At 38.2% G+C, this 22657-nt stretch overlaps 1 protein-coding gene across 1 annotated transcript; it reads right to left on the bottom strand.

Moving 5' to 3' along the window:
• Window positions 1-7087: 7087 nt before the first annotated feature.
• Window positions 7088-22654, bottom strand: THAP2 (THAP domain containing 2). The gene is made up of 3 exons (XM_055587571.1): window positions 22041-22654; window positions 14707-14902; window positions 7088-10096 (listed from the first exon to the last, which is right to left on the bottom strand). Exons 1-3 carry the CDS (start codon window positions 22109-22111, stop codon window positions 9707-9709), a joined length of 657 nt encoding a protein of 218 aa, XP_055443546.1. The 5' UTR covers window positions 22112-22654; the 3' UTR covers window positions 7088-9706.
• Window positions 22655-22657: the final 3 nt, after the last annotated feature.

The following is a 22657-nucleotide window of genomic DNA, read 5'->3' on the forward strand; positions in this document are numbered from 1 at the left end:
GATCGACTGGTCTCCTGCATTGCAGGCATATTCTTTACTGTCTGAGCCAGGAGGGAAGCCCTCCAAAATACCTCCGATAAAATTTAAGGTTCAGATATGAGGTTTGTTTCCTCAAAGGACTGGGAGAGTGCAGTAAAGGCTCTGAGAAGTTAAGAAACTGAACACTTTTGTTTAAATGTTTCCAACAGAGTTGTTTTACCACAGATTTCCTTCCCTCATAAAACCTCACAGTTTGATAATTGTTATAATAATCAGAGCAACAGCCTGAAAGTTCATTGTTGGACTAATAATCTTTAAATTTCACAATGTAAATACCTACTTATGTGGTTTTTGACATATACATTTTCTGGGGTAAACATTTAATACATAGTACTCTAGTATTCTTGCCTGGGAAATCCCATGGACTTAGCAACTAAACAACAACCACCAATTGTAAAAATCATCCTGCTGGCAAAAACCACTCAACTGATGCTAGGAAAATATCAGTGCGTTCTGTGTACAATCACTTTGAATCTAAGCCAAAGGAGTGTTTTAGATTTTGTGAAGTCTAAATGTGCTAATGGCTAAAATATACATGTCAGGCCTAAACCATCACACACATACACATTTGACTGCAGTGCAGGAGACCTGGGTTCAGTCCCTGGGTCTAGAAGATCCCCTGGTGGAGAGAATGGCTACCCACTCCATTATTCTTGCCTGGACAATCCCACAGACAGAGGAGCCTGGCGAGATAGTCCATGAGGTTGCAAAGAGTTGGCCAGGACGGCACAACTAACACTTTCACTTTCACATATACATGTCAGACCGTGAAGCCTAAAACAAAACACACACAGAGCCTTGAAGAAACACAGAAAATGAAAATAGATGTGTAAAAAAAAAAAAAAAGAAAATAATAATGAGATGATTACTTTATCCAAGTTATGCATAAAACAGGACTTAAGGAGCAAAGTGCTTATGTCACTTTGATATGTTATAGGAAAGTATCAGAGTGGGAGCATCAGAGCTAATACTTAAAAAAGATGATAGTGAGTTTGCTAAATGACAAAGCTAAAGTACAGGCAATATATAAAGATTTGGTGGTTAAGAGCATGAAAATAAACATTCATGAGAATGGAGGATTTTGAGAACACAAGGTCTGAAATAACGAAAGAGCCTCTTGATGAAAGTGAAAGAGGAGAGTGAAAAAGTTGGCTTAAAGCTCAACATGCAGAAAACTAAGATCATGGCATCTTGTCCCATCACTTCATGGCAAATAGATGGGGAAAGAGCAGAAACAGTGACAGACTTTATTTTGGGGGGCTCCAAAATCACTGCAGATGGTGATTGCAGCCATGAAATTAAAAGACGCTTACTCCTTGGAACAAAAGTTATGACCAACCGAGACAGCATATTAAAAAGCAGAGACATTACTTTGCCAACAAAGGTCTTTCTAGTCAAAGCTATGGTTTTTCCAGTAGTCATCTATGGATGTGAGAGCTAGACTATAAAGAAAGCTGAGCACCAAAGAATCGGTGCTTTTGAACTGTGGTGTTGGAGAGACTCTTGAGTCCTTTGGACTGCAAGAGGATCCAACCAGTCCATTCTAAAGGAAATCAGTCCTGAATATTCATTGGAAAGACTGATGCTGAAAGTCCAATACTTTGACCACCTGATGCGAACAGCTGACTCATTTGAAAAGACCCTGATGCTGGGAAAGATTGAAAGTGGGAGGAGAAGGGGACAACAGAGCATAAGGTAGTTGGATAGAATCACCGACTCAATGGATATGAGTCTGAGTAAACGCCAGGAGTTGGTGATGGACAGGGAGGCCTGGTGTGCTGCAGTCCATGAGGATGCAAAGAGTCGGACACAACTAAGCGACTGAACTGAACTACTTAAATAAACAGAAAAAGACAGGCACATATCTGCTTTCTTGAAGTTGAACCCAAAGTTGTTTTTTTATTTTTTTTTTAACTTTTGGAGCACAAATTTTAAAAGCCTAGGCAGCTAAGACTGATATGTTGTTTTAGATTCAACTTATTGTAAAAGGACAATAGGGAGATAGTAGGGGAGAAATAAAAAAATGGAATATTCTTTTCCCTACAGACTTGAGGACAGGAATCATGTTCATTATCGTTTGCTTAATGTCTTTTAGTGAATGTTTAAGATAGTGTTTTTAAAATTAAAGTATAAATAATATTTAATAATCAGAAAATTAATAAAATAATCTTATTTCCTTGTTATTCAAATAATGCTGTAGTAAGCATATCAATTGTGATCCACACAAAGGCTTTGGCATTGTCAATAAAGCAGAAATAGATGTTTTTCTGGAACTCTCTTCCTTTTTGCATGATCCAGCGGATGTTGGCAATTTGATCTCTGGTTCCTCTGCCTTTTCTAAAACCAGCTTGAACATCTGGAAGTTCTTGTATTGCTGAAGCCTGACTTGGAGAATTTTGAGCATTACTTTATTAGTGTGTGAGATGAGTGCAATTGTGCAGTTTGAGCATTCTTTGGCATTGCCTTTCTTCGGGATTGGAATGAAAACTGACCTTTTCCAGTCCTGTGGCCACTGCTGAGTTTTCCAAATTTGCTGGCATATTGAGTGCAGCACTTTCACAGCATCATCTTTTAGGATTTGAAATAGCTCAACTGGAATTCCATCACCTCCACTAGCTTTGTTCGTAGTGATGCTTTCTAAGGCCCACTTGACTTCACATTCCAGGATGTCTGGCTCTAGGTCAGTGATCACACCATCGTGATTCTTTTGGTCATGAAGATCTTTTTTGTACAGTTCTTCTGTGTATTCTTGCCACCTCTTCTTAATAGCTTCTGCTTCTATTAGGTCCATACCATTTCTGTCCTTTATTGAGCCCATCTTTGCATGAAATGTTCCCTTGGTATCTCTAATTTTCTTGACGACATCTCTAGTCTTTCCCATTCTGTTGTTTTCCTCTATTTCTTTGCATTGATTGCTGAGGAAGGCTTTCTTATCTCTCCTTGCTATTCTTTGGAACTCTGTATTCAGATGCTTATATCTTTCCATTTCTCCTTTGCTTTTCTCTTCTCTTCTTTTCACAGCTATTTGTAAGGCCTCCCCAGACAGCCATTTTGCTTTTTTGCATTTTTTTTTTCCCATGGAGATGGTCTTGATCCCTGTCTCCTGTACAATGTCATGAACCTCTGTCGATAGTTCATCAGGCACTCTATCTATGAGATCTAGTCCCTTAAATCTATTTCTCACTTCCACTGTATAATCATAAGGGATTTGATTTAGGTCATATCTGAATGGTTTAGTGGTTTTCCCTACTTTCTTCACTTTAAGTCTGAATTTGGCAATAAGGAGTTCATGGTCTGAGCCACAGTCAGCTCCCAGTCTTGTTTTTGTTGACTGTATAGAGCTTCACCGTCTTTGGCTGCAAAGAATATAATCAGTCTGATTTCGGTGTTGACCATCTGGTGATGTCCATGTGTAGAGTCTTCTCTTGTGTTGTTGGAAGAGGGTGTTTGCTATGACCACTGCATTCTCTTGGCAAAACTATTAGCCTTTGCCCGGCTTCATTCTGTATTCCAAGGCCAAATTTGCCTGTTATCCCAGGTGTTTCTTGACTTCCTATTTTTGCATTGCCATCCCCTATAATGAGAAGGACATCTTTTTTGGGCGTTAGTTCTAAAAGGTCTTGTAGGTCTTCATAGAACCGTTCAACTTCAGCTTCTTCAGCATTACTGGTTGGGGCACAGGCTTGAAATACTGTGATACTGAATGGTTTGCCTTGGAAACAAATAGAGATCATTCTGTCGTTTTTGAGATTGCATCCAAGTACTGCATTTTGGACTCTTTTGTTGACCACAATGGCTACTCCATTTCTTCGAAGGGATTCCTGCCCACGGTAGTAGATATAATGGTCATCTGAGTTAAATTCACCCATTCCAGTCCATTTTAGTTTGCTGATTCCTAGAATGTCGACATTCACTCTTGCCATCTCCTGTTTGACCACTTCCAACTTGCCTTGAATCGTGGACCTAACATTCCAGGTTCCAATGCAATATTGTTCTTTACAGCATCAGACCTTGCTTCTATCACCAGTCACATCCACAACTGGGTATTTTTGCTTTGGCTCCATCCCTTCATTCTTTCTGGAGTTATTTCTCCACTGATCTCCAGTCGCATATTGGGCACCTACTGACCTGGGGAGTTCCTCTTTTAGTATCCTATCATTTTACCTTTTCATACTGTTCATGGGGTTCTCAAGGCAAGAACACTTAAGTGGTTTGCCATTCCCTTCTCCAGTGGACCACATTCTGTCAGACCTCTCCACCATGACCCGCCCATTTTGGGTGGCCCCACACGGTATGGCTTAGTTTCATTGAGTTAGACAAGGCTGTGGTCCGTGTGATTAGACTGACTAGTTTTCTGTGAGTATGGTTTCAGTGTGTCTGCCCTCTGATGCCCTCTCGCAACACCTACTGTCTTACTTGGGTTTCTCTTACCTTGGACGTGGGGTATCTCTTCACGGCTGCTCCAGCAAAGCACAGCTGCTGCTCCTTACCTTGGACGAGGGGTATCTCCTCACGGCTGCCCCTCCTGACCTTGAACGTGGAGTAGCTCCTCTCAGCCCTCCTGCGCCCTCCTGCACAGTCGCAGCCACCACTCCTTGGACGTGGGGTAGCTCCTCCTGGCCGCTGCCCCTGACCTTGGGCGAGGGTTAGCTCCTCTCAGCTACACTTCTGCGCGGTCCGTCGCAGCCAGTGTGCTTCTGTGGAAAATTCTGAAAGAGATGGGAATACCAGACCACCTGACCTGCCTCTTGAGAAACCTGTATGCAGGTCAGGAAGCAACAGTTAGAACTGGACATGGAACAACAGACTGGTTCCAAATAGGAAAAGGAGTACGTCAAGGCTGTATATTGTCACCCTGCTTATTTAACTTATATGCAGAATACATCATGAGAAACCCTGGGCTGGAAGAAGCACAAGCTGGAATCAAGATTGCTGGGAGAAATATCAATAACCTCAGATATGCAGATGACACCACCCTTACGGCACAAAGTGAAGAGGAACCAAAAAGCCTCTTGATGAAAGTGAAAGAGGAGAGTGAAAAAGTTGGCTCAAAGCTCAACATTAAGAAAACTAAGATCATGGCATCTGGTCCCATCACCTCATGGGAAACAAATGGGGAAACAGTGGAAACAGTGGGTGATTTTATTTTGGGGGGCTCCAAAATCACTGCAGATGGTGACTGCAGCCATGAAATTAAAAGACGCTTACTCCTTGGAAGGAAAGGTATGACCAACCTAGATTAACATATTCAAAAGCAGAGGCATTACTTTGCCAACAAAGGTCCATCTAGTCAAGGCTATGGTTTTTCCAGTGGTCATGTATGGATGTGAGAGTTGAACTGTGAAGAAAGCTAAGTGCCGAAGAATTGATGCTTTTGAACTGTGGTGTTGAAGAAGACTCTTGAGAGTCCCTTGGACTGCAAGGAGATCCAACCAGTCCATTCTAAAGGAGAGCAGCCCTGGGTGTTCTTTGGAAGGACTGATGCTAAAGCTGAAACTCCAGTACTTTGGCCACCTCATGCGAAGAGTTGACTCATTGGAAAAGACTCTGATGCTGGGAGTGATTAGGGGGAGGATAAGGGGACGACAGATGATGAGATGGCTGGATGGCATCACTGACTCAATGGACATGAGTTTGAGTGAACTCCAGGAGTTGGTGATGGAGAGGGAGGCCTGGTGTTCTGCAATTCATGGGGTCACAAAGAGTCGGTCACGACAGAGTGACTGAACTGACCTGAAGCATATCTATGGTCTTCCCTGGTTGCTCTGACGGTAAAGAATCTGCCTGCAATGCAGGAGGCTTAGGTTCAATCCCTGGGTTGTGAAGATACCCTGGAGAAGGGAATGGCTACCCATTCCAGTATTCTTGCCTGGAGAATTCCACGGACAGAAGAGCCTGGCAGGCTCCAGTCCATGGGGTCGCAAAGAGTCGGACACGACTGAGCGACTTTCACCTCAAGTGTATCTACAATCTGTGTGTGAGCTTCAAATTATTGTGAGGAGAGACATAAATTTTTATAGCCCTTCATATTTCTGGTGTAGATTGTATAACCAGTATTTAAAACAGTGAAAATAAACTATAATGTATGTTTAGATATAATTTGAGCCATAAAATGAAATGATAATTCCTCTTCTAGGCTTTACATATCTTTATTTTGCTTACAGTTTGCTTCAATTTAAGGAGAGGGACTTCTATTAAAGTATTTCAGGGGTTCAATTTAAGGGAAGGATTTCCACGGAAATGTTTATGTACATATTTTAGAAATAATAGGCATGACAGTAATTTCCTTAGAAAAGCTTTTAGTATCAACATACTCAGAATACATTTTTTGTGTGTGTGAAAACAATACACAGCTGTTTAATATATTATAAATTCCTTAATTTTATAGTTTTCAACTGTCTAAATGCCAAAAGAATCCCATAATCTGACATAAAGAGGAACCATTTTCTATATTATACCAAAATTACAATTTACCCGTATTCTAAGATTGATAAGTGAGATTAAAGAAAACCCCAGCATTATAAAGTCTACCTAGAAGAGATCAACAATGACTTCAGACTGTCTTTACTGTATATCTATGTATCTATCTATATTTATACACACAATATTTTTTTAGTTTTTTGAAACACATGACCTGCCCTATTTTAATGATGTAGTTAACAGAGGGTTATAATGTAGAGGTCAGAGAATAGGATTTGGAGGCTAAAGACCAGTGTTCAACCTAAAACTTTCTTGATCACTGCATTTCTACCCTTTGTGCCAGATACATTATAAATGTCTGAATAATTGCATTAATAAAGATTTCTTCATTTATAAATTAGAGATAACACCGCCCACCACACAGAATACTTGTAAAGAACAAGAGAACTAATTGTTGCCATAGTGCATTGTTAACTTGAAGACTCTAATTTAAAACTATTTTTTTTAAAATTTGTGATAGTAGGGCTTGTTTAGTAAAAATATCAAATATCAAATAAACTCCAATCTTGTCTTTGATATAATATTTCACTTAGTTATGTTTTCCTTTTAACAAGATATCATAAACAACAAATTTGTTCAGTGTTCATTTTAATGGGAGGAAAGTTTTACAATTCATTAAATAAACACTATGTAATTCACCTTAACACCCATGTTCTACAAAATCTCCTTTGGTAAGTCATTATAAGAAGACATCCATTTACTTCAAAAGAAAACTATTATAAAAAGGTCTAAAGTTTACATGTTCTCATTAAATTCCAATTTAATGGCATTTACCAAAGCACTTCACACACACCTCTTTCATAGCATTTATCATATTGTATTATAAATAATATTTGTTTCTCTCAAAAGACTTTGAGCAACTTAAGGGCAGAAAAATCATGTCATATTCATCTTTATATCAAATTCCTAGCCTTTGGCTGGTTCTCTGTAAAGGTTAGTGCCTAACAGACACAGCATGAATGATGGACATAAAACAGGATATATGTGTACAGCAGAGGACAAAGAGCTACTATAATTTTCATGAGTTTCATGATATATGGGCTAAGTGATAAGTTTATCAACAAACTGAAAACAGGATTTTAAAAGATTCCTTTAATTTTTAAAGTAAAACTAAACTCCTTTTGATTTTCTCTATGAATGAAAGTAGTTTTAAGGCAGACAGATATATGTTAACATACTTGATGCAGATAGCATGTTATCAGAACAGTGACATGAAAATGACATGGGGAAAAAACAGCAAAAAATGTACTGAGTGGTAGTTTATTCAGTGCTCTCAAATAATAATGAAGTCAAGTTAATGTGCCAAAAGTTTGTGTATTTTATAATGGTTCATTTTTGTGATTTAAAAAATGTTATATTAAGATATTAAGGTACTATTGTACATGGGAATCAGCCTGCATTGGTGTTTTGTTTTGTATTGGGGAGGGGTGGTGAACCACATGAGAGTTTATGTTTGGAAAACATAGTTTATGTTTAAATGATTATTTACCCAACTTATTGTGAAGTATAGAAATGGTAAGTATTGATGATTATGTTTGAAACCATATAAAGACAGTTGTAAACATGAAAGGACAATTCCAAGAAGTGAATCCAGTATTAAAGATAACATGACTAACAAGATTTACACTATACACAAAAGGATTTTCTTAAATATTTACTTTAAGTGCCTGATGGAAACTAAAAGAGATCTTTTCTACCACTGCTTTTGTTAACTCTTGTAGGCACTCCTTATTAAAAGGGTGTAAATAATCTAAAAAGACTGTTGCTAGGATTTAAGCAAATGTTATAAAAACTTTTTTATCATCAAGGAACCATGACCTTATGGGAAAGATTTACAGTAATATGTGATTATATATATGGTACTTTCATATGTTGTTGTCAGAAACTCAAGTTAGGCCTGGTTAACCTGATTGTTCATTAATAAATTTTTATATGATTTGACCAAAGCTGTTTGAAGGGCTCTTACTAAACATTTATCTGGCAAAATAAGGCAAACCCTTTAATTGTTCAAGTGGAAACTATAAGAAGAGTTCTGATATTCTCTGTTGTAAAATAATTAGCACCTGTATAGCTTTATCACAGACACAAGAATTTTTATAGAGATCTACACTTCATTTCCCTTATGCAGTATGGTTACTCTACTTACTAAAAGAGATAAAAAGCAAACTGATATGTAAGATAAACTGATTCAATTTTAGGTTATAAGCTGTGGAGATACAATCTGGTAAGTACTTTTCCATAATTCAATTCTATTATGGGTTTATAGAAAAAAAAGAAAGCTTAAGAATTTTGGTATCAATACACGTGGAGACAGAGGGAGTATTTCTAACATGAAACTTTGTCGCATGTTTGCCTATTAATGCATCAACTTTGAAATTGAAAATGTATTTTTATTTATGAGAAAAATGTGGTATACATTTATCTTTGTGTTCAATTAAAGTAAAAGCTAGATCTCAATCTCTGTGTTATTTCATAGCATATTTTCTCAGAAGGTGACTATAACCAGCTACCAGTTTTTAGAAGCCTGAGGTACTTGGATAACTCAAAGGTACTTTACATTTGAAAATATTATTTTCAAAATATTTTACAAGATATTGCAAAAGCTAATTTTGTTATGATGGAGGCCATGATTAGCTTATTTTACAGATAAGAAGATATAGAAAGTTTAAATAAAATAATTTGCCCTGTATTTCAGGGGGTTTTTCCCTATAATTTTTCCCAATCACAGTGCCAATAATAATTCAATTAATAAAAAACTGAACAATTTTACAGTTATATGTCAGTTAATCCCTACTAGGCAAATTACTTAGAATGTAATATCCCAACTTTGGTACAGGAAAAAAATTTTTTATAATATAAATTAAAAACATTACTTGTAATAGACTGTTCTTTAAAGAGGTTAAAAAAACAAAAACACAAAACATTCTACAAATATTAAGTTTTCTAGCAAAAATTTTAAGTATGTAATTCTCACAATAAGGCACTTCTCTTCTCATTTAAATGTTTCATAGAAAGTTCTCCATTTTTTTGTAATCAAGTCTTCATAAATTATACAGTAATGTTATTTCAAGTAAAACTTCATTAACTACTCAAATTTGGAATAATTTCTTTAATTGTCTTTACTTGTGAATAGAATGGAGTTTAAGTAACAAATCCTAAATGAGCGTACTCTTGGTCTGTTTCAGATTTAGAGAACTGATAATGTTTTACCCTGTTGATCTTGTTCAAGAATCTTGAAATCTTCCAAAGCAAGACTGTTTAAGGCTGCTGGTAAAATGTATTCTGATGTGCCCTTAGGTAATACATTATTTGTTTCCAGATTCTTCACCAAGCACGCGGCTTTAATCCATCTTCGAGTTGCTCTGCGTTCTTTCTGTAGGCAAGTTTTCATTTTCCTTCTTAAGCTTGCTATCTCCTTTTCCAGTTTAATTATCCTCTTTTTAGCTTCCATAGGATTCCTGAAGGCATAACTGTGTTCAAGTAGTACTTGGTGACTACTAATGCTTGATTTTAAATTAGATGGTCCGGTTGGTGTACAACTGTTGTTTTTCTTCAAAAGATTCCTTGACTTGAGTTTCTGAGCCAAATAAAATTAGAGGGTTGAACATAAATTATGGAATATCACAAAAAAGCAAATTCTGTCCAATTTTGGGTAACAGTACTTAAACTGCTCTTTTTGGAACCAGACAATGCCCTTCCCAGGTTTCTTTCAAATAACTAAATATGATTCTATAGACTTAAAAAATTTATTTGCAATATTCTCACCAAGACCAATATAGAATGCATTTAGACATTTATTTGTGATACTGATTTGATCTCTTTTTAAAGTAAATACTATTCTCTCAATTTGATTAATATATCAGACCTGTGATCCTACTTAATAAAAACATTCCCAAAAATCAAGCTCCTGAATAGGTTTACTTATTAATTATGCACAGTTATATCATACTATCAAGGACTTAAGATCTGGCTAGAAAACTTCAGTCCAGATAAGAAACCTGAGGACCCTTTTTTCCCTTTAATTTCTTTCATTCAGGTAGTCATCAAGTCCTATTAATTCTACCTCCTAAATATCTCATCAGGATGTTTAGGATCTTCCCATCATTCTTAATGCTACTACCCACATCAGGCCCATATCATTCATGTCTAGCTTGAATATATTAAAAACTTTATTGATCTCTGGGCTCATTTTAATCCTCACTAATCTATTTCCCTGACCAGTAATGCTGAAGAGCTGAAGTTGAATGGTTCTATGAAGACCTACAAGACCTTTTAGAACTAACGCCCAAAAAAGATGTCCTTTTCATTATAGGGGCTGCAATGCAAAAGTAGGAAGTAAAGAAACACCTGGAATAACAGCCAAGTTTGGCCTTGGAGTACAGGATGAAGCAGTGCAAAGGCTAATAGTTTTGCCAAGAGAACACACTGGTCATAGCAAACACCTTCTTCCAACAACACAAGAGAAGACTCTACACATGGACATCACCAGATGGTCAACACCAAAATCAGATCTATTATGTTCTTTGCAGCCAAAGATGGTGAAGCTCTATACAGTCAGCGAAAACAAGACTGGGAGCTGACTGTGGCTCAGATCATGAACTCCTTATTGCCAAATTCAGACTTAAAGTGAAGAAAGTAGGGAAAACCACTAGACCATTCAGGTTATGACCTAAATCAAATCCCTTATGATTATACAGTGAAAGTGAGAAATAGATTTAAGGGACTAGATCTCATAGAGTGCCTGATGAACTATGGACGGAGGTTCGTGACATGGTACAGGAGGCAGGGATCAAGACCATCCCCAAGAAATGCAAAAAAGCAAAATGGCTGTCTGAGAAGGCCTTACAAATAGCTGTGAAAAGAAGAGAAGCGAAAAGCTAAGGAGAAAAGGAAAGCTATACCCATTTGAATGAAGAGTTCCAAAGAATAGCAAGGAGAGATAAGAAAGCCTTCCTCAGCAATCAATGCAAAGAAATAGAGGAAAACAGTAGAATGGGAAAGACGAGAGAGCTCTTCAAGAAAATGAGAGATACCAAGGGAACATTTCATGCAAAAATGGGCTTGATAAAGGACAGAAATGGTATGGACCTAACAGAAGCAGAAGATATTAAGAAGAGGTGGCAAGAATACACAGAAGAACTGTACAAAAAAGAGCTTCACAACCCAGATAATCACGAATATGGTGTGATCACTGACCTAGAGCCAGACATCCTGGAATGTGAAGTCAAGTCAGCCTTAGAAAGCATCACTATGAACAAAGCTAGTGGAGGTGATGGCATTCCAGTTGAGCTATTTCAAATCCTAAAAGATGATGCTGTAAAAGTGCTGCACTCAGTATATCAGCAAATTTGGAAAACTCAGCAGTGGCCACAGGACTGGAAAAGGTCAGTTTTCATTCCAATCCCAAAGAAAGGCAATGCCAAAGAATGCTCAAAACTACTGCACAATTGCACTCATCTCACATGCTAGTAAAGTAATGCTCAAAATTCTTCAAGCCAGGCTTCAGCAATACGTGATCCGTGAACTTCTAGATGTTCAAGCTGATTTTAGAAAAGGCAGAGGAACCAGAGATCAAATTGCCAACATCTGCTGGATCATTGAAAAAGCAAGAGAGTTCCAGAAAAACATCTTTTTCTGCTTTATTGACTATGCCAAAGCCTTTGACTGTGTGGATCACAACAAACTGTGAAAATTCTTAAAGAGATGGGAATACCAGACCACCTGACCTGCCTCTTGAGAAACCTGTATACAGGTCGGGAAGCAACAGGTAGAATTGGACTTGGAACAACAGGTTCCAAATAGGAAAAGGAGTATGTCAAGGCTGTATATTGTCACCCTGCTCATTTAACTTATATGCAGAGTGCATCATGAAAAGGCCTGGGCTGGAAGAAGCACAAGTTGGAATCAAGATTGCCAGGAGAAATATCAATAACCTCAGATACACAGATGACACCACCCTTATGGCACAAAGTGAAGAGGAACTAAAGAGCCTCTTGATGAAAGTGAAAGAGGAGAATGAAAAACTTGGCTTAAAGCTCAACATTCAGAAAACTAAGATCACGGCATCCGGTCCCATCACTTCATGGGAAATAGATGGGGAAACCGTGCAAACAGTGGGTGACTTTATTTTTGGGGGCTCCAAAAGCACTGCAGATGGTGACTGCAGCCATGAAATTAAAAGACGCTTACTCCTTGGAAGGAAAGTTATGACCAACCTAGACAGCATATTAAAAAGTAAAAACGTTACTTTGTCAACAAAGGTCTGTCTAGTCAAGGCTATGGTTTTTCCAGTAGTCATATATGGATGTGAGAGTTGGACTATAAACAATGCTGAGCATAGAAGAATTGATGCTTTTGAACTGTGGTGTTGGAGAAGACTCTTGAGAGTCCCTTGGACTGCAAGGAGATCCAACCAGTCCATCATAAGGGAGATCAGTTCTGTGTGTTCATTGGAAGGACTGATGTTGAAGCTGAAACTCCAATACTTTGGCCACCTCATGTGAAGAGCTGACTCATCTGAAAAGACCCTGATGCTGGGAAAGATTGGGGGCAGGAGGAGAAGGGGACAACAGAGGATGAGATGGCTGGATGGCATCACCGACTCGATGGACATGAGTTTGAGTGAACTCTGGGAGTTGGTGATGGACAGGGAGGCCTGGCGTGCTACGGTTCATGGGGTCGCAAAGAGTCGGACACGACTGAGCAACTGAACTGAGCTGAATCTATTTTCTGCCACTAGCATAATTTTCTAACAGATTTGATGTTTTAATACTGGCTACATTCTTATTTGCCTATTTTCTAAAGAACAAAAAAATCTTTACATGGCATACTATACCATTTAGGATCTCACCCCATTCTGCCATTCACTATCCTAATTTTTATTCCAAAAATATTAAAACACTTTTAGTTCCCACATTATGTCATCAATTTCATAACTTTGTGTCTTTCATTCATTCAACAAACATTTATTGAAACAACACAACAGTGAACAAGTAAGATAAATATGGTTCCTGTCCTCATGAAACCTAAAACTGGCATTCTTTCTGCCTAAAACAATTGGCAGGAGCTCCATTTTCATCTTTATATTCCCAGCATCTAACTTGGATTTCAACATATGTAAAGTTTAGTAAATATCTGTTGAAAGAATAAATGATCAAAGTGTCAAAACCAAGGTATACTTCAAATTCAACAAACATCTGAGTGTGTACTATGTACCAGGCACTATTTGAGGTTCTGAGGATTCAGAAGTGAAATGCTTGCCATCCTGGAGCTTTTCTAATATCTGTGATGTTAACATTAATAATTAGTTTACCACAATCTCCTCTCTCTTCTCTCCCATTCAGATATTAACCATGTAGATTTACAAATTTACCCATCAAAAATAACTCAAGAAAAGCAGTTTTTTTTTCCTCTTTCAGAGGAAAAGATATCTGTCCTTTTTTTCAAAGCTAAATTTTTTACATTTTTTTTGTTCATTCTACCCCTTAACATTTTAGTGACCCTGTCTTTCGCAGCTAGCTTTTCTCTTTTCTGATCAGATCTTCCTTGAGTAGATAAAACATTGTTTTAATACATTCATACTATACCTTAAATTTCTCCTTCAAATAAGATACAAGTAAGTATCACTTGCTCATACTTATTTTCCACTCATCCCTCAACTCATTAGTTTTTGTTCTGATTGTACTACTGCAGCTGCCCTGTGCAAGGTCAAGAACTCTCTCCTAAGTTCCAAACTCCAAGCTCAAACCCAGTCTAAGTGCTGGAGTTCTACGAAATTTTCTGTTACGCCTCGCTCTGACCTTATATTCTTTGGTCTGACTCTGGTATTCTTTGGGTGTGTTGCCATGAAAGCACTTATCACACATTATTTGTATGTCATCCTAAAACCAGGGCAGAATGATGCTAGAGGTTTCATTAATATTTTTCAGTTTAACCATTGGGTCATTTATTGATAAGAATTAACAATAATGTAGCATTCCAATATGATAAAACAGTTTGGATTAGGGAAAGAATAACAGAATCAGGAGATCTGAGCACTAATTCTAGCCTGCATCTTTACTGCAATTTTCCAACTTCCTTGAGCTACAGTATTATATTTGAATTTCAATATATTCTGAATCATTCCATTTTACAAACAAAAAAGGATGGATTCTAAAAATGGAGTTAAAGAAAAGCAGCATTACGTACCATGGACTTTATATGGGTACAAAAATCAAAAATGGTTGGAACAGCATCCATTTTAAGTCGTCTAGTTTGTCCTGTTAGGTCAAAACAGGAAGCTTCAAAGTGCTTTGAACAAAGAAAAGTATGTTTTCCTGGCACAAAATTTTTGCGCCTAACCAGGCGAACCCATTCTTTTCTTCTTTTAGGATCCAAAGGAAACCTTTAAAAAAAAAAAAAGAAAAAGAAAAAAAGGGCAACTCAAATTCCAACTATCACACACTTCTGGTTGCACTAAATAGTCAAAAGAAATTTTGAAAAATGACAATTTAAAATGTCTTCCATTTATATAACAAATTAAAAATTTCTAATATCCAAACACTGGAACAGAAACCAATTCATGTTCATTTTTATAAGTTCTTAAAACTTAATAAAAAACTAACTTAAGTAGATCAGTTTTTCAAGGTCTTAAAAAGAGACATTTCTTCCCAAACTAGTCCTTAACAAGGGAGAAAAAACAAGTAAAACTAAATTGATCTATATCAAATTTATGTGAAACCATTGTAAGCAGGAATAATTTCACAATGATTTGATCTGCTGTTGATATACATGGTCAAGACAACTCAGATAATCCACAGATTAAATTTTATCAAGACAGATTCTGGTATTCCTCCCTCTGTGTTCATTATGATACTTACTGCATGCTTTGTAATTTTTCATTTTAAAAAATTTCCAATGAAATGAAAGATGATCAGTTTCTTGAGGACACGGATCATTATATCTTTTTATCTATCTTTACCACTTAGGTATTGCCTTGCAAATAGTTGGGACTCAACAAAAATGTGCTTAGTTACTATGAATATAGACTATATAAATTAATACTATACTATACTACTTTCATGAAGTTAAACTGCATATATTTTTGAAAAAATGAACTCTTAAGCTATGTAGTACAGTTGAAAGCACAATTACTACAAGAAGTAAAATGCTAATGACAAGCCAGTTGGAATGTTTTTCCTATTTATTTCAAACATAAAATACAGTGATATCACCCGGTGTACAGCTGTTAAAGAAGAGAAAATATAAGGGACTTCTAAAAATTCTGATGGCAGCTGTGCTGTGAAGTGAAAGTTGCTTGGTTGTGTCCCACTCTTTGTGACCCCATCGACTACAGAGTCCACGGAATTCTCCAGGCCAGAATACTGGAGTGGGTAGCTGTTCCCTTCTCCAGTGGATCTTCCCAACCCAGGGGTTCTGAACCCAGGTCTCCTGCACTGCAGGTGGATTCTTTACCAGCTGAGCCACTAGGGAAGCCCAAAAATACTGGCGTGGGTGGCCTATCCCTTCTCCAACACATCTTCCCAATCCAGGAATTGAACCAGGGTCTCCTGCATAGCAGCAGATTCCTTACCAGCTGTGCTATCAGGGAAGCCCCTGTGTTGACTGACTTGCAAATAGAAGCATCAACATTCACACGCAATAAGTTTGATCTGAACTCTTTAGTTTGACTACCTTATCCTTTAAGTATTAATTATGAACTCACTAGTGCCTAAAAAGAACCATTAAATTTATGTTAGAAGATCCTGTGGCTCCGAAGCCCCCAGCTGAAGATTCACTAGAACAGCTTTGGCTATATTAGATATACTAGGGTTGCTCAAATTATCAGCAGGGAGGGGCACAGTGATGAAAGCCCAGGTTTACCTATACACCCTGCCATCTCATGTCCCCATTCCCCACAACCTCAAATACACCCTGATCTGAAGGCAGCATTTGTATGTCACTCTACAGTTCCTGTAGTTTCGTAAGATACTTTTATTCTATTTCACTAGACACTTCTGATGGAGAAGTAATCTACTCTGTTAGCTCTCACTTCTTAACAATAATGTATTCTCACTTCAAAGCTCTGTTCCAATATTTAATGATTTGAAAATTCTCCTGAGGACTGAGCTAAAAATTAAGCTATTAATTCATAAGCACACTTCTTGCTGGGACCTCAATAAAGGCTCAGAATAAATAAGTACTATCAGTACTATCGGAGAAGGCAGTGGCACCCCACTCCAGTACTCTTGCCTGGAAAATCCCGTGGGCGGAGGAGCCTGGTAGGCTGCAGTCCATGGGGTCACTAGGAGTCAGAGACAACTGAGCGACTTCACTTTGACTTTTCACTTTCCTGCATTGGAGAAGGAAATGCAACCCACTCCAGTGTTCTTGCCTGGAGAATCCCAGGGACGGGGGAGCCTGGTGGGCTGCCGTCTGTGGGGTCGCACAGAGTCGGAGACGACTAAAGCGACTTAGCAGCAGCAGCAGTACTTTTGTATTAGCATTTGTATAAGACTCTACAGATATATGAAGACTGTCAGATATTATTTTTCATACCCACCTTTAGCTCTTTTTTAAATAATGAAATCAATGCCTCCAACTGGACCTTAACTTCATCAAATTCTACTTCTTTTAATACTCAGTTTAATAGTACTGAGTACTATTAAATAATAGTACTTAAATAATAGTATTAAATAATACTCATTTTCCTAACAAGTTTTTCATGATCAGAAGACTTGGTTAGATGTTCTTGTATCATATAGTGCAAATATAACTGTATTCCAATTGTTTACTTTACTATCTCCACTACTAGATCACAGGTTTCTCCTGGTTAGAAGCTGTTTATTTTACTACTTTATCCTGTTAAGTAAGCATTCAATAAACTTTTCTGAGTGAATCAATGAATATACAAGCTAGTGGAGTTAGTTTGGCATTACTAAATAATCTTCAGATTATCTGTGTTGAAATAAAATAAGAATAATCAACAATTTTATATTTTATTTTGGATAATGTTTTATAAAGATTAACCTGAATTATGTTTTTCACATGTTGTTTGGATTTTTCCCAGCAAACCCAAAGGGTGAGTGAAACAGCCTGTAAGCTGAATTTAAGTAATAATAAATCCTGTAAATATTAGTTTTAAATAAGTGAAGTAGTGTTAACAGATGGATATATTCTTTCCTAAACAAAAATAGAAGCAGGCTTTCAGAAGCATTAGATGCTTTGGAAAATCACTCAGTATTTTAAACAGTGCTACTTTGCTAGGGTCTTTAATAAATAACTGAATAACATTCCAAGCACTGTCCTGGGCACTGAAGACATGGTGCTAAATAAAACTGACCTACCTTTATGATATCCCCCTTTTTTGAGGGTATACTGTAATGAGGAAGGTACAGAATCAAACAGCTTGAAGTAGCAGAAAAGAGTGGCCGAGAACAGTTTCTCTGGAATCAAACCAGGTATCAATCCTGGATCCTTCACATAATAGCTGGGTGACTTTAAGGATGTTGTTTAACCTTTTTAGGCCTCAGTTTTATCACCCATAAAGTTGAGTAATAATGAATCTAGTGGGGTTCTAGGAATTAAATGAGACAATGTGAGTAAATGCTTAGCTCAGTGCGTGTGTGTGTGTGTTAGTTGCTCAGTCCTACCCGACTCTGTGACCTCATGGACTACAGCTTTCCAGGCTCCTCTGTCCATGGGATTCTCCAGGCAAGAATACCGGAGTGGGTTGCCATTCCCTTCTCCAGGGAATCTTCCAAACCAAGGGATCAAACCCAAGCTTCTTGCACTGCAGGCAGTCTCTTTACCATCTGGACCACCAGAGAAGCCTAGCCCAGTGTATAGTACATGGTAAATATTAAATAAATAGTTTTTATTATTGGGTTGGCCAAAAAAGTTCATTTGGGCTTTTCCATAGCGTCTTATGGAAAAACCTGAATGAACTTTTTGGCCAACCCAATATTACAAATGTAATTACAAGTGTAATTATTTGAACTTAGAAAAGGGTAAGTACAGGATTGCATGGAACCATAATAGGAAGAGCTAATCTCATCAAGAAGCCTTAAGAGAGTATGGGAATTAGCTAGGGAAATGGTAGTAGTGAAGAATGTTAAAGAGTATCTTGGGTACAGGGAAGTGTTATGACATGAAATGATGATGGAGGGCCTGCTAAGATAAAGAGTGATTTTGAATTTTATCCAAAATGGTATTGGTAAGTCATCAAGAACCTAATTTAGAGGTGACTGTTAACAGAAAATGTTTTAACTGGTTGTTAAACACAGCCATGATTAAAAATTATGTAAGTTTGCATTTAAGTAGATTAAAAACAAAGGTAATACATATTAAAAACCCAGCACCTAGTTATTTTACTATTATCTACACTCTTATGTTACTTATATGTATGAAACCTGTATGAAATAAATGATACACAATAGGGTAGTATTGTACATTTCTTTCCAACTCCACTATCAGTGATGTCATGTTGGTAGCTTAAAACCAGTTATGGTTGGGAGTATTTATATCCTGCAAATTGGACAAACACTACAAATCAGGGCTTTTGCCCTTCCCCGGAGATCCTGTTGTTAAACATTTAGCAACACACCATTTGCTATAAAAGAGCAGTTAGAAGGACATGAATGGAAGCAGTGAACCACTTAAGAAGTTGTTTTAATATCTCAATCGAGAGGGAATGGTAAGAAGTCAAGGGAGGATAACCTCTCAGCTTCTGGGTGGCTGGTGTTTCCTTTTATGAGAAAGGGAATATGGGAAATGTAGTTTTTGGGGAAGGGCAAGTTCAAGAGTACAGTTTTAGTATGCTGAATGTGAGGACCTGAAGAGATGGGGGAAATAATTGAGACACTTCATCTAAAGGTCTAAAACCCATTGGAGATTTGGACTGGAAGTACAAATTTAGGAGGCATTTAGGAGGCATCAACAAGTAAATGTTAACCAAGACCATAGGAACAGCTGCAACCCTTTTGATGAGAATGGGCTAGGCAATAGAGTGGTAGAGGAGACTGAAGTTAGGCCAAGGAAGTAAGATGAAAATCACAAAATTAGTGTCAAATAATTCAAAGTAGAGAGTATTTTAGGGAGGAAATGATCACATGCCATGAAAAAAGATGTAGGAGTGACAATTCATGTTAGCAAGAACAGTTTCCTAAGATTACTGGGGAGACTCAGTCTGGAATGGGCTGAGGCAGAGAGAAGAAAAATGGGGACAATAAGTTTAGGCAATTAGAAGTCTACCAATGGCCTAGGAAAGGAGTGAATTAAATGTTAATTATGAAATAGGAATTAATTTCATTATGAATAATGCTATTTTAAGGCCTAAACTTCTGAGGTGACACATGAGGATGTTAATTTCATAGCAAGCAAATGGTCAAACATGGAAAGGAGGTGTGTGTGTTAGTGTGCCACGACACATCTCCTAAACGTCCCTTGCTGGTGCCGTGACTCCACCCTCTTCCTCATCTTCCAAATCAAATTACCATATACAATAATTTTTCCTCAAACATTTCTCAAATCTGTCCACTTCTTCCCATCCCTTCTCTCAGTACTACTCTCGTCTAGGCCACTGAGTCTCCCTTATTTTATTACAGGGTCCTAACTTTTTTCTCTATCAATCTAGGGCTGATCGTGTCAGCATCAGAAGTACTCATTGTTTAGTTCCACTGAGCTGCATCAGGGTTTCTCTGTGAAATAGTAGGTATGCTAACATTCTGTAATAAGCTCCTTTCTCATCAAATTCATCTCATGATGATGCTTATCCAGCACTTTAGGAAACACTGTAATTTGCTACACTGCAGCCTGAGGGCTTTTTAATATGGAAATCTAATCACTCCATTCTTTGTAAGCCTTCCATAGCTACTCAAGAACTCACTGGATAAAACAGAAAATCCTTAAAAGTACTGTACAGGACCAGATATATGTCATCTTTTGGTCTCATTTGAAATTTCACATCCTTTGAGAAGTGTTATTTGACTTTCCAAAGCTAAATTAGGACTCCCTGAAAGTCTCTTCTGTGGCATTTAACCATAATTATTTATGTCTGTCTTTCTTATTCCAAGTCCAAGAAGGTTAAGTATTTTCTGGATCCTTAGCACCGTGTCAGGTGCTAAGAGCTTGGCACATATTCAGTTCAGTTCAGTCACTCAGTTGTGTCCGACTCTTTGCAGCCCCATGATGCCACCATGGACTGCAGCATGCTGGGCTTCCCTGTGCATGACCAACTCCCCAAGCTTGCTTAAACTCATGTCCATGAGTTGGTAACGCCATCCAACCTTCTCATTCTCTGTCCTCCCCTTCTCCTCCTGCCTTCAGTCTTTCCCAGCATCAGGGTGCTTCACATCAGGTGACCCAAGTATTGGAGCTTCATCTTCAGCATGAGTCCTTCCAATGAATATTCTGAACTGATTTCCTTTAGGATTGATTGGTTTGATCTTGCAGTCCAAGGAACTCTCAAGTCTTCTCCAACACACTGATGCTCCAACAGTTCAAAAGCATCAATTCTTCAGTGCTCAGTTTTCTTTATAGTCCCACTCTCACATCCATACATGACTACTGGAAAAACCATAGCTTTGACTATAGGGACTTTCGTTGGCAAAGTAATATCTTTGCTTTTTAATACATTAGATCAATGAATAAAGCACTACATTTTCATGACATACATGAAAAACATAACCACCACAAGGATTTTGTTTTTTAAGTGGTAACTTTTAATAGGGGGTACATTTAGTCATAATGAGGTGGGAAGAAAGGTCAAGGATATCATTTTCTGAATTCTAAGATCTTATTAAGTTGCAAAGTATATAAATGCAGAACTGTTTGTACTTAACTTTTTGAATGCTTCTTTTCTTCAAGCATATGGCAGGCACTTGCAGAGAAGGCAAATGTTTACCGAGTCATTATTTCATGTAGTATTCAACGTGCTTTCCAGAGTTCTGATTTGACAGAATTAAAGAATTTTGACTGCTTTTCAGCAAACGAACGAAGAACGTAACCTGGGTTCTTTGTATACTACTCTGTTCTAGTAAGAATAGAAAGCTTATCTTTTCCATTTTCATTCACATAGCTTAATTCTACTGCTATTAACGACAATTCCTCCGCAGTTACCGTATGTGACTATCAGAAATCTTAAACGCTTCCCATGTCAATATAGCTAGTGAGAACTGTCTAATTATAACGGGAACGTAGTCGGCTTTTTAGGTGATTGCTGACTTGAAAAGATCTCGCTTCCTCTTATGGCGTCATTAACATCAAGACGTGGTCGAATACATAGGAAATAAGAGAGCAGAAAATTAAGATATCCTCCTGTCGCTTTCTAGAGAAGGACAAATCACTGTACACAACTTGAGTAAACCTTCCCCGAAGGGAGAGAAAAACTGGACAGATTTGAGAAACACAAAAGCCAAAAATGATGCGTCCCTGCTACTTAATAGCTAAGTTAGAACTAGTAGAATCCTCTTGTTCTTCTCACACAAGTGATACCCAGTGTAGGAACTCCCGTTTCCGTCAGCCCCACTCCCTGCCCAGGTTACCTGTGGAAGCTGATGTTAATGTGCTTGTTGTAGGTAGTAGCACAGCCCGCCGCGGCGCAATTGGTCGGCATTTCCCTTTCCACCTCATTCGGCGCTGTCTTAAGCCTGATTTGAGGCGCGGGATGCTACGCTTCCTTCGGGCGGACCCTAGGCAAAAAAGGCTGGGGAAGGGCCCACCGAGCTGAGTTGCCAGAGATGGCTGGGAAGTGTACGGCTGTGTGTGTATGCGTGTGCGTGTGTGTATGTGTAGCGGGTGGGGGGCGGGAGGGGTCAACCTGCCCTTTCTCTTTATTAATATGGCGGACTTGAGCCAGCAAAGCCGACGGTCCTGGAGCTCCAGTCGCTCCCGTTTGCCTTCACCAACATGGCGGACGCAACCCGCCCTCTCCCCGGCTCCCGAAAGGGAGTGGGACTATATAGCGTCTCTTTAGCTGCAAGCCACCGAGCAATTAGACGAGGTGTGCCCCCCTATCACTATGAAACTCTCTCGAGGCCAAGATTAAAAACAGGCCCACCTACCCCCACCCCAAAGGCCAGTCAGTAATAGGTACGAGCCTCAGACTGGAAGGATAACCTCAAACCGAGCGGCAATAAAAAGAAAGACTACAACTCCCAGG

This window comes from Bubalus kerabau, chromosome 1 (assembly GCF_029407905.1).
Source record: "Bubalus kerabau isolate K-KA32 ecotype Philippines breed swamp buffalo chromosome 1, PCC_UOA_SB_1v2, whole genome shotgun sequence".
NCBI lineage: Eukaryota > Metazoa > Chordata > Mammalia > Artiodactyla > Bovidae > Bubalus > Bubalus kerabau.